Source organism: Procambarus clarkii, chromosome 22 (assembly GCF_040958095.1).
Source record: "Procambarus clarkii isolate CNS0578487 chromosome 22, FALCON_Pclarkii_2.0, whole genome shotgun sequence".
Classification (NCBI taxonomy): Eukaryota; Metazoa; Arthropoda; class Malacostraca; order Decapoda; family Cambaridae; genus Procambarus; species Procambarus clarkii.
The window spans coordinates 10,433,817-10,447,282 of NC_091171.1; the positions used below are offsets into that span (position 1 = coordinate 10,433,817).

Below are 13,466 nucleotides of genomic sequence, written 5' to 3' on the forward strand. Positions count from 1 at the left end.
CCCAGCATTGAATGTAATGAAAGGCCTCTCTTTGTTTTGGTGGGGGGTGGGTGGGGAGGGAAGGATGTGCCCCAGTGGCTCCTTGAAGCTATCTTGCCGAGCTATCTCGTCTGCATATCTTGCTGAGGTTGATCCATGCAAATGGGTCAAATCAGATGCAGAAGTTGTGTTTGGGTTACTGGGGGCCAGAGCCAAAATCTGCATGTCTCACAGGGGCACACAGAGAACAAATGACAGTTTGCCACCGCACCACGAAAGCATCCAGAAACTTGTCGAAGCTTTACAGACAACTGGATTGTTAAAAAAGGCCGAACTTTGAAAATGACAAGCAACTCTGCAAATGATTCACACCGAACGACAGAAATGTTAAAATTTAGCACAAAACTCGTAATACTGAATGCTGCCATCACCAGGCAACCTGGCTTGTGTGCACACAGCCATATTGCTAGCCAGTTCTGGAGCTGATGAAGAGCAAGCACACTGATGAACCAACTAATAGGTACATGGTAAGTCATACAGAGCTCTCACTTCTCACGTGACCCATTTGTGTGGAGCTCTCAGCAAGATAACTTTCAGCGAGATAATTCCCAGGAGTCACCAGCGGATTTTCCCAGAAATGCATTTTAACTATTAATGCCTATCTCAATTAAATTGTAGCTATCCACTGTATGTATTTGTGTAATTAAAGATTGAGTTTTATCTAGGTTTCTCCTCTATTGTACTTAACAGGGGATGCATGCCAGGGAAGTGGTCTGTAGTTTAGGGCCATGTGACTATCCTTTCTTGAATATTGGTACAGTACTAAGTGTGCAGGTTGTTTAACAGAGATCATGTAGCTACCCAGTCTCTCTCTTGTTTCACTGTACACCTCACTTTAGGGGCCTGACAGCTGAGTGGACAGCGCTTCGGATTCGTAGTCCTGAGGCTCCAAGTTCGATCCTCGGTGGAGGTGGAAACAAATGGGCAGAGTTTCTTTCACTCTGATGCCCCTGTTACCTAGCAGTAAATAATTACCTGGGAGTTAGACAGCTGCTATGGGCTGCTTCCTAGGGATGTGCAACAAAAAGGAGGCCTGGCCACAGGGACGCTAAACCTTGAAATCATTTCAAGATACCCTCAAGATAACCTTATTGTACGTCATATTTCGTTTGAAGAATTTATTAGTATCATTAGATTGTCAGTACTGTTAAAGACTTTGCTGTAAATTGAAATGTCATTTACCAACCTGATATCCTTTTCTGTATGGGGTTCACATAATTGTTTTGTGATAAGTGCTGTATGTACTCTTAAGTCTAAATTAACTTGTATGTTAGTAATTTTTGTCTCTTCTTGTATAGGTACATAGAGCAAAGAATCCTATGTATGAGTCAACATTCATGAAGGCAAAAACAGCAGCATATGCAAAATACAGCATAGATGAAGAACGAAAGCTTCTTGAAGGACAGCTGAATCTAAGAGAGAAAAATGCAGCTTTCGAATTAGAAGAAAAGTTACTGAGGCAGATAAAAGAAAAGAGGGATAAGGAAAAGTTTGAAAAGGAAAATAGGGATGATAAAACAGCAACAGAAGCAAGAGAGGATAAAAACAAAGACTGTGGAAGCATTAGGGTTGCCTCAAGAGGATCTGGCCGTTCAGCTGACACAAAGTATGATGATCGTCACAGGCACAGCGACAGTTCGAAAAGACAGTCTGATGAGCATCAGGTCCATCATCAAGATGATGTGAAATCAAAACCTAAATTGAAGGATGACTCTTCAAGGCGAGGCGAGTCGCATAAAAATGAAAAGAGTCACAGTAATCGTGAAAAGGAGATAAAGGGTAATGATGTTCAACAGGAATTATGTACAGATGCAGGAGATACTTCTAAAAATAAAGAGGAAGAAAAGAAGACTGCCGCTCCAAAACTCCCTCTGATTGGGAAAATGCCCTTCTTGAAGAAAAAGCCTTCGGTATCAAAGACCAAAGAGCAGCAGAAAGTAGCATGTATTAAGCAAGAGATGTCTGTACAGCCTGATTTGTTGGTAGAAGAGGCCAAAGCTATAGTGCACTTAGAAAGTAATTTGTCCACTGTTGAGGCTAAAGCAGAGTTTGAGGCAGAGAAGTTGGGAGATTTAGCTGCATTACTGGTTTGCCAGAATAAAGAAATTGTTACTCAGGAGACAGAAAGCAAAATACATGAAACCCAAGAACTACCATTAGTTGGGAACGGTGAAGATGCAAGTGATAACGTTAGTATGCCAGTGTTGAACGAGGTCAAGGATATCTCGTCAACAGAATCTGTAAACTCTCTTCAAGAGCATGTCAGTGAACTATATAATATAGAAGATGAAGAAAGTAGTGATTCTGATGATTTTAAAATGTATGACTCTCTGGAGATGGGAAATGATGAGTCCTCTGAATGTGCTGCTGCTGCTACACTGCATGCTTTAGATCTTCTAAGCATCCCATTACCAGGTTTAAAAACGGTTGTTGAAACTGCCTCATCATCAGATATACTTTTGCCCCCTGGGACAGAACATGAACCCCAAAGTCAACAAAATTTAATTCTGTCATTGCCGCCTGGAGCTGAAGATGATCCTTCAGACACTTATGAATCTGAAAACAAATCGTATGTTTCTGTAATTGAAAACTCTCAATCATTGATGCCATCCTCTGAGCAAGGTGTGCTAGATCATAGCTCAGGGGTTTGGAGTATTATCGGCAATAGTAATGAAAGTCTTAAAAATTCATGCTCTGGAAATAAAGACAAATTAGAGTTGCCTTTTTCATCTGAAGCAGAAACATTACCTCATGGTCAATCAGACCCTAATATACCTCCTCCACCAGGAACAGAAGATGAGGGACCAGATTACCACCTGGCATGTGAAAATGATCCCGTTTCCTCAGTTATGATAGTACCTGTTTTTGAACCAGGCTTTCAAGAACACAGCTTAGGGGCATGCAGTGTTGGTAGTAATAGCCAAGACGATTTTAGAGTGTCATTTCCAGTCAGGACTGAAGTAACTCCGGAAATACCTCCTCCACCCGGTACAGAAGATGAACTCTGTCTCCAAAATATTTCCTGCCTTCCTCCACCATTAGAAGTAGCAGAAAATATTGCACTGCAGTGTGATTTAGATAATCAAGGGGTTACTTCTCAAACATATATTCCGAAACACAGTTCAGGAACGTGTAGTTCATGTAGTAATAGTTTAGACGAGTTTCCCATTTCACTTTCAAGTACAGATGTGCCAAGTGCAGCATTGGCATTAGGTATGGGTCACCCACAGTGGCCAGCCCTGCAGACAGCTACACCCATGGCTGTGGAACTTGCTACTGATTTTACAGACTGGAGTTCCTTACATCAGAGAGAGAGAGAGAAAACACCACCACCTCCAGGCACAGAAAATTTGATCATCAATGAATTAGATGATGTGCCTGTTGAACTTGGAGAAGCTAGTATGGAATTAAGTGAAGACAGTGAAAGTGAGAGTCTGGATGAAAAGAGAGAAATAACCCCACCACCGCCTGGGACAGAGTCAAGTTCTGAATCTGTAACTGCTAACAACACATCTTGCCAAAATGTAAGTTCCAAAAGCAGTCCATTACCTTCTAGTCTGGAAAATACAGAAAATGTGCACAATATGCAAGATGGTGCCAAGCTGTTTCCTCCTTCAGATGTTAGTAGTAAGGACAACATGTACTTTGTAGAGGGAGAGAAATATGCAGAACTTCCTTCACAAGTTCATCAAGAAAATTATGAAACGTTTGTTCCCCCAGAAAAGATTGTTGTAAAAATGACTTGCAGCAATTCATCCAGTTCTGTAGATATTGTTTCTCACCTTCCTGTTGGGGAACATTCTTCATTACTTCATGACCAGAATGTGAGACCTGATTTAAAAGTTCAAATATCATCTGATGTTAAAATACCAGCATGTAAGCCTGATTTAAATAACCTTCCAGTTACTGATGGTGTATCAAGTTCAGTTCAGCACATTAACACCACGGAGGTGTGTGCACTTGAAGTTATTGATAAGGACAAAAATCTGAAGGCTCCTGAATTTCCCACCCAAAATTTATCTTTAAGTTGTGGCAATAGTGATTCTGCTAAATTTGATTCTGAATCCTTGAAAGACAATACAGCAAGTATGAATTATGAAGCTAAGAATAGTACAAATGAATCTGTAAAACATGGAAGTACAGACACAGCTGGTGAAATTCATGGTAAGAAAACCGAGATTAAAAGTCTAGTACATATTAAGATTCCTAAAAACTTGAATGAAAATATTGGAGTATATGCTGATGCTATTTTGTCTCCAAGTACAGCTGAAAAGATTGAAGAAACTTTGTATGACAAATTTGAATCTTGTAACAAATTAGAGTTTGAAAAAGGTTTCCAATCTCTCTTTCCTAGTGGACAATATATAGATAAAAGCTGTAGTCAAAGGTCTAAAAGTTCCCAAATCACTGAAGGAGACATTACTCCAGTAGGTATGTTGAAGTCATCATTGGAAGTTGCTGAGCCTGATAAATTAACTTGCAAAGAAGATTGTGAAATTGAACTTGATAAAGTTGGATCCAAAAATAACTCAAAAAGTGCAAAAACTGAAAAGGATGTTCATGCAGAGGAAGAAGTCAGGCAATATCAGTGCACTCACGAAATTACTTCCATAATGGGAACTACAGTTGGTGATCAGGAAGAATCTAAAATGGAGGAGCTTGAACAACACGAGCATGAATTAAATCCCAGTAAAATATCAGCTGTTTCAGGAATGGGCCAGGAAAATAAAATGAAGCATAACCTTGAACCATTATCTAGGGGCTCAAAGATGGCTGTTGCCGAAAGCATAGAGGAAACTAGAATAAAACTAACTGTACCTGCCATCTTAACAGTATCCACACAAGTTACTTTGGAAGAGGTACCCAGATTACAACAACCTCTTTCAACAGTGTCTACAACTTCAGCATTGGTAGAGGAAGCCAGAATAGAACGACCTTCTCTTTCAACAGAAACTACAACTTTAACTTTTGTACAGGAAGCCAGAACAGAACCACCTTCTCTTTCAACAGAAACTACAACTTTAGCTTTGGTAGAGGAAGCCAGAATAGAACGACCTTCTCTTTCAACAGAAACTACAACTTTAGCTTTTGTACAGGAAGCCAGAATAGAACCACCTTCTCTTTCAACAGAAACTACAACTTTAGCTTTCGTACAGGAAGCCAGAATAGAACCACCTTCTCTTTCAACAGAAACTACATCAGCTTTGGGAGAGGAATCCAGAATAGAACAACCTTCTCTTTCAATAGAATCTACAACTTCAGCTTTAGAAATGGAATCCAGAATAGAACTACCTTCTCTTTCAATAGAATCAACAACTTCAGCTGTGGAAGAGGAATCCAGAATAGAACAACCTTCTCTTTCAATAGAATCTACAACTTCAGCTTTGGAAGAGGAATCCAGAATAAAACAACCTTCTCTTTCAACAGAAACTACAACTTCAGCTGTGGAAGAGGAATCCAGAATAGAACGACCTTCTCTTTCAATAGAATCTACAGAGGAATCCAGAATAGAACGACCTTCTCTTTCAATAGAATCTACAGAGGAATCCAGAATAGAACGACCTTCTCTTTCAATAGAATCTACAGAGGAATCCAGAATAGAACGACCTTCTCTTTCAATAGAATCTACAGAGGAATCCAGAATAGAACGACCTTCTCTTTCAATAGAACCTTCAGCTTTAGAAGAGGAATCCAGAATAGAACTACCTTCTCTTTCAGTAGAATCTTCAGTTTTGGAAGAGGAATCTATAATAGAACTACCTTCTCTCTTAATAGAATCCACAAGTACAGTTTTGGAAGAGGAATCCAGAGTAGAACGACCTTCTCTTTCAATAGAATCCACAACTTCAGCTTTGGAAAAAGAATCTAAAATAGACCAACCCTCTCTTTCAATAGAATCTACAACTTCAGCTTTGGAAGAGGAATCCAGAAAAGAACTACCTTCTGTTTTAATAGCATCCACAAGTACAGTTTTGGAAGAAGATTCCAAAATAGAACTACCTTCTCTTTTAATGGCATCGACAAGTATAGCTTTTGAAGAGGAATCCAGAGTAGAACGACTTTCTCTTTCAATAGAATCTACAACTTCAGCTTTTGAAGAGGAACCTAGAATAGAAATATCTTCTCCATCAAGAATAACCAAAACAGTGGCTTTGGATGAACAGGAGTCTGAACTAAAAGAACTCGTAGAAAAATTGGAAATATATCCCAAAGGAGGTGGTTTAAATTCGGAATTGGAAAATCAAGAGATAAAAGTAGAATTTTTTGGAATGAGGGAGTCGTCTAGATCCCCAAAAACTACATTTAATAAAGAAAAAGGAGTAAAAAGAGCAGTAGATCAGGAGGACAAACTCCAAGTAGTTAAAATATTACCACAAAGAACAACCCGAGCTGCTACCAGGTCTGCTGTCCTTGAAAGAGAGCAGGGCAAACATTGCAGTGAAATGGCCTCGGAAGAATCGGAAAAAGTGACATGTGGAGAAAGTTTACGACAGAATGATTGTAATGGGCCTCAAAGTAGTGAGATAACTGAACCACAAAAGGTTGTACAGTTGATGGATAAAGCAGAGGTAAAGCAGATTGCTTCAAAAAAAGTTATTCGATCTAAGCAAGGAAAAGGGAATAAAGAATTGGAAGAAATATATAAAGCAGAGGTACCTACTAAAAACATCAAGCCATCATGTAGTATGAATCGTACTTCTTGCAAAGAAACCACAGAAATAAATGCCTTTCGATCCACCCGTAGTAATAGAAGGGCAGCCGTTGCAGCGTCAGCAGCCATGACAGCACAAGCACAGGTATCCTCTCCTGTCACATCATCTTCAGAAGCATCATCTGGGGATGAGTCAGAGTAGGTTGTAAATATGACAAGACATAAACAGTTCCACAACATGAGGAAACTTCCTCAAAATTTGACCAGATAACTTTCCAAGCAATCGGAATATAGGTTAAAATATTTGTCCCAATATTCATTTAATGTTTCCCTCCAAAGTTTAGTTCCGTTTGTTAATTTAATGCTGCATATTAATAATTTAGTAATGCTATTTGGTGATTTTTAAATGATTTATAGATAACCATACTGTTTTGGTTTATAGAAAAGTTAATAATTTATACTCTTGCCTCCCAAATTTTGTACATGCAGTCTACAAGAAAATGTTGTATATATTAAAGTCATGTTTAATGCAATTTTTTTTGTTTTTTTTTCCCCATGACTTGAAGCTGAGGGGCTAGTTGGTAGTACAGTATAAGTGACGGACTGCCTTGAAATATATTACTCTGATGGTTTAGTGTTTTCAGAGAATTATATGAGGGTATGTCTCAGTTGTGTGTTTTGATAAAAAATAGTTATAAAACAGTTAATATTTGGAGCTAACTATTAATAATTCATAGGAGAGAGTCATTGAATAGGAAATTGTAAGGTGTAAAGATTATTAATGAAATATGTTGAGTGAATTTCTAGGAAAATAAAGGATATAAGGATAAAGTCATTGTGTATGTGAAAATACTGTAAACAGGAAGTGAAAGTACAGCGCTGTAATTTAAAACTGGAGTCTGCCTACCTCCCTCCCTAGAGGCTATCTAGCCATGTGATGAGGGGGGCTCACATTTGACACCTTAGTTACATTTTCAAGACCGTGGGGGATGGCTTCGGCCTCCCTATCCAGGTGGTGTACGTGCAAAGAAACCACATAAGGTGCCTGTTTGGGTCATGGAACCACCCACTGGAGGGGTTGGCCATGAGTAGCAGGTCTCAAAGGTAGGTTTGTTCTGTCTGAGCTGGGGCAAGAGAGAATATGGTCTTTGCACTGGTGTTGGGGAATGTTTGATGCAATAAGACATCCCTGTATAGTCCCTGTAAAAGTGACTTATCCTATAACCTTTCTTCTGTCACCATAATAGGTGATGGGAAACAGATTTGACTAGGTTATGTATTGGCTTAACTCATTGGCATTTAATGGAATGACTCCCAGCTCCCTATTGTCCAAATTGTATTGTCCCACTTAGTCATGCATTTCTGTTGAATGTCCAGATATTCTAGAATGTAAAAATTGCATTCCAAATGTCCCTTTGGGTCACTTGTTCCTAGACAGAATCCTTAGTGAATTCGATATCTTTGATGTTACTCACCTACGCCTTTCTGGGTGGAGTCCCTTGTGACTACCTGAAGCTGATATAGTGCTGAACTACTAGATGCCATCTGTTGTGGAGTTTCTTTAGGCATACTGAAAACAAAGATCTAGAACCTGGTCCCCTCAGAGGCACAGAGCAGTGGTACTGTTATCCTGTCCTGATGTCCTAATGTCCTGTTAGACATTGATTATGCTTTAAGATATCATCTAGAAGAAAATGGGGACATTGAAACAGTTGATAAACTCGATTTAAGGAGAGGACACTATGGGGAACTTCGAAATTTTTTTAATCAGTGTAATTGGACAGAATTGTTGCTAGGCAGGGAAGTAAATGAAATGTATGCCAAATTTTAAAAAATATACGAGGAAAGCACACAAACATTCATACCAAAACAGAGATGCAGGGCCAGAAAACAGGATTGGTTCGACAGAAATTGTGAGAGGGCAAGAGACCAAAAGACACAAAAATGGAATCAGTATAGGAAGAGGCCAAACCCCCAAACATACCAGCGATACAAAGATGCGAGAAACAACTATACGGCAGTAAGGAGAGAGGCAGAAAGAAATTTTGAAAAAGGGATAGCGGATAAATGTAAAACAGAACCGGGCCTATTCTACAAATTCATAAACAACAAATTGGAGGTAAAGGATAATATCCAGAGGTTGAAAATGGGAAACAGATTCACGGAAAATGAAAAGGAAATGTGTGAAACATTAAATGAAAAGTTCCAAAGTGTGTTTGTACAAAATGAAATCTTCAGAGAACCAGACACAATAAGAATTCCAGAGAACAACATAGAGCGGATAGAGGTGTCTAGAGATGAAGTGGAAAATATGCTAAAGGAGCTCAGTAAGAACAAAGCAGCTGGCCCAGATGGCGTTTCACCATGGGTTCTGAGAGAATGTGCATCTGAGCTCAGCATTCCACTTCACCTGATCTTTCAGGCATCCCTGTGTACAGGAATCGTAGCAGACGTGTGGAAACAGGCTAACATAGTTCCAATCTACAAAAGTGACAGCAGGGAAGACCCCCTCAATTATAGACCTGTATCATTGACAAGTGTAATAGTGAAAGTATTGGAAAAACTAATCAAAACTAAATGGGTAGAACACCTGGAGAGAAATTATATAATATCAGACAGACAGTATGGTTTTCGATCTGGAAGATCCTGTGTATCGAATTTACTCAGTTTCTATGATCGAGCCACAGAGATATTACAGGAAAGAGATGGTTGGGTTGACTGCATCTATCTGGACCTAAAAAAGGCTTTCGACAGAGTTCCACATAAGAGGTTGTTCTGGAAACTGGAAAATATTGGAGGGGTGACAGGTAAGCTTCTAACATGGATGAAAATTTTTTTCGACTGATAGAAAAATGAAGGCAGTAATCAGAGGCAATGTATCGGAATGGAGAAATGTCACAAGTGGAGTACCACAGGGTTCAGTTCTTGCACCAGTGATGTTTATTGTCTACATAAATGATCTACCAGTTGGTATACAGAATTATATAAACATGTTTGCTGATGATGCTAAGATAATAGGAAGGATAAGAAATTTAGATGATTGTCATGCCCTTCAAGAAGACCTGGACAAAATAAGTATATGGAGCACCACTTGGCAAATGGAATTTAATGTTAATAAATGTCATGTTATGGAATGTGGAATAGGAGAACATAGACCCCACACAACCTATATATTATGTGAGAAATCTTTAAAGAATTCTGATAAAGAAAGAGATCTAGGGGTGGTTCTAGATAGAAAACTATCACCTGAGGACCACATAAAGAATATTGTACAAGGAGCCTATGCTATGCTTTCTAACTTCAGAATTGCTTTTAAATACATGGATGGTGATATACTTAAGAAATTGTTCACGACTTTTGTTAGGCCAAAGCTAGAATATGCAGCTGTTGTGTGGTGCCCATATCTTAAGAAGCACATCAACAAACTGGAAAAGGTGCAAAGACATGCTACTAAGTAGCTCCCAGAACTGAAGGGCAAGAGCTACGAGGAGAGGTTAGAAGCATTAAATATGCCAAAACTGAAGACAGAAGAAAAAGAGGTGATATGATCACTACGTACAAAATAGTAACAGGAATTGATAAAATCGACAGGGAAGATTTCCTGAAACCTGGAACTTCAAGAACAAGAGGTCATAGATTTAAACTAGCTAAACACAGATGCCGAAGAAATATAAGAAAATTCACCTTCGCAAATAGAGTGGTAGACGGTTGGAACAAGTTAATTGAGAAGGTGGTGGAGGCCAAGACCGTCAGTAGTTTCAAAGCGTTATATGACAAAGAGTGCTGGGAAGACGGGACACCACGAGCATAGCTCACATCCTGTAACTACACTTAGGTAATTACTTAGGTAATTACTTATGATAAGGTTATAGTGAATTTAATCTTGTCTGCCACTACTAGGGTAGCACCCAAAAATATCAGTAAAACAAAGCAGACCACTTCTAATTATACACTCGAGCGTAGTCTCAAAAACCACCAACAGGATTCCTTCAACAATGTAGACAAACCCTAAAAAGTTCATGAGATCGTTCACCCCACCTCATTTGGGGGGTTAGAGGGAGGTAGAGCATGTCAGCCGGTTGCTCCACCCTCGGTTCTTTGTTGTTGATGGATGTGTGAGAACCAGGACGACATCACACTGCCTCACCACTAGCCTCCCGCCACTTAAGAAGAACTCAAGCTATAGGCTTTGACCGAAAAAACATCTCCAATCCAAGGTATACCGGCCACCGAACTTTCAAGTCCCCCCCTCTCTCCACATCCAGATACTCTTCCAAGAATTTCACTGCCCCATCCTTCTTCCTCCCACATCTTCTCCAAGGTCTTTGGACATCAAAGCTCAAAGGATGTGTGAGGTACCCTCTTTGTTGCTCAGGCTACGGTGTCCTGCTTTCTTGCCTTAACCCTTAAATTGCGCAACACATCATATGATGGGTTGAGTTACTTGCTATAAAATGTGCATCCCATCATATGATGTATTGGAGTACTAAGCAAGATTTAAATGGCCCACGGATACACGGGGGTTCACCTCACCTTCATCAGGGTTCTTGTAAACAGACGCCATTTAAAAAAAAAAGATGTGGGCCAAATTCCTAGTTGCGAGGGCCTCAGTATTGAGTGAGCCACCAAGCCTGATGCAGGCAGCATGAGCTCACAGCACTGCTGTTCAGCTTGTGACCACAGCATCGCCTATAAATGCCATAATAAACATGTTCATGCATGTTCATGCATATATTTAGCAATGATATTATTACAGAAGACCCCTGACGGTAATAAAAATGACCAGGATTCTGATAATAGCAGGATTGTTGTGATAATTAGCGCTGTAGTGGGAGAAGTAATTTTGGTGGGGAGGGAGGTAGCGTTGTCTGCTGACTCTGTGTGACCACCTTTTACTGTCTGGACTCACTATACCAGCTTAGTTGTTCGCTATGGTAAACAAAACATGCAGATACTTATATATAATGTCTGTATATAAAAGCAAGAACAGTATGGTGGGAGGAGAATGGTGGCGAGTCGGGTGAGGTGGGAGAGCAAGGGAGTGGTAGCCAGTGGCGGACTGCCACTGGCTGCCACTGCCACTCAGCATACCGACTTAGTAGTTCGTTATGGTGAACACAGTTGTAGATACTTATAACATGTATATACAGTGTAATAACAACAAAAGGAGTGTGGGGAAGAAGCCATTTTGGTGATGGGTGTGGCAACATCTGCTTGATTTGTCATGTTGGTAGGGGTGGCCACTATGCTCTTTGGGCATTATACCGGCTTAGTTGAACAGTTATGGTGAACAAAACATGTAGATACTTATATATAATGTCTGTATATAGGGTAATAACACCACAAACCGTATTGTTGGGGGTGAAATTTTAGTGTGTCTGAATTTGAATGTGTGAGGGAAGCAGCTGCCAGCTGAGTGTGAGTAGTGAAGTCTCTCAGTGCCTGAACTAACTATATCAACTTAGTTGTACAGTTTTGGTGAACAAAACATGCAGATACTTATACATAACATCCGTATATAGTGGATAAAAGCAAAAACAGTATTGTGGGAGGAGAATGTGGGCGAGTCAGGTGAGTTCAAGCAGGGAGGAAGCAGCAGCCATTCAGCCAACCACTGGCATGCTGAGTGGTTGGCTGCCACTCAGCATGCCAACTTAGTGGTTCGTTATGGTGAACACGAATGTAGATACTTATATATAACGTCTGTATATAGTGAATAAAAGCAAAAACAGTATGGTGGGAGGAGAATGTAGGCGAGTGAGGTGTTGAGGGAGTGAGTGGCAGCGAGTGGCTGGCTGGTGTGTGGCGGTCACTCCTCGTTGCTTTTTGACTCATAATACCAACTTAGTGGTTCACTATGGTGAACAAAACATGCAGATACTTATATATAACCTGTGTATATAGTGTAATAACCGACAAAGTATTTGTTCACTGTTTGATGAACATAATAATTGAATCAATAATATGCACACCATGATTTTGAGTACAGCGATGATTCACACATTTCATTATATAAATATATCACACTACACACTATTGAATAATATTACAGCAAAAAAACTAAGAAAAATAAATCGGAGACATTGAAATAATTAGGTAATTATCTCTTTGTGGCCACTTCTGACAGCTGTTGACGAGCAGACCGCCTGGGACGCACGCTGAGTCGGTGCCTGTTTTTTGCCAGACTTCCTGGCCCTATAGCGGGCAAGATATGCCACTTGTGATTTTTTTATTATTTTTCCCATGATCAGAGAACACATTAATTAACAGGTTTAGAAGAAAAAAATTTTTTTTTTTTTTTTGGTATGTGACTGTGAGTGACAAATGCTAATTATAATTAGCCCTGAGCAACACAAGGGTTTACAATTTACAAAGAAAACTATATTTTGGGGGAACACTTGATTTTCCACGCACCAACAGAATGTCACAATAGAAGCTGTGCAATACGAAGGTTAACTCTTTTCCCTATCTCGTGACACTTATAGCATCACCAATTTTTCTCCCGAGTCCTATCTTGACACTATTTGAGTCCAACAATAAAATATTTGTATAAAATTCATTTTTTATCCGATCGACTTTGGGATAGATTCAAAATGAGTTCCTTTAAATTGCGCACAATTTGATACCAAAATGAAAGATGTAACATGAAAATTTATGTCAGAACACTGGAATGATATAAATAATTTTGTGATTTTTGAGAGTCCAAACTTAAAATATTTGGTAAAATTTCAGTTGCTCTATTATTATGTCTCCCTAGTTTTAAAATATGTATCTT

At 39.5% G+C, this 13,466-nt stretch overlaps 1 protein-coding gene across 11 annotated transcripts in view; it reads left to right on the plus strand.

Annotated features, from left to right (window-relative positions):
* LOC123756986 (uro-adherence factor A) overlaps positions 1-7,224 on the plus strand; it is a 97,497-nt gene extending 90,273 nt beyond the window's left edge. For all 11 annotated transcript variants that reach the window (XM_069329438.1, XM_069329433.1, XM_069329431.1 and 8 more), the window contains one exon: positions 1,338-7,224. In XM_069329438.1, coding sequence (XP_069185539.1) covers positions 1,338-6,893 — 5,556 coding nt within the window. In that variant the 3' untranslated portion in view covers positions 6,894-7,224. The remainder of the gene's footprint in view (positions 1-1,337) is intronic.
* Positions 7,225-13,466: the final 6,242 nt, after the last annotated feature.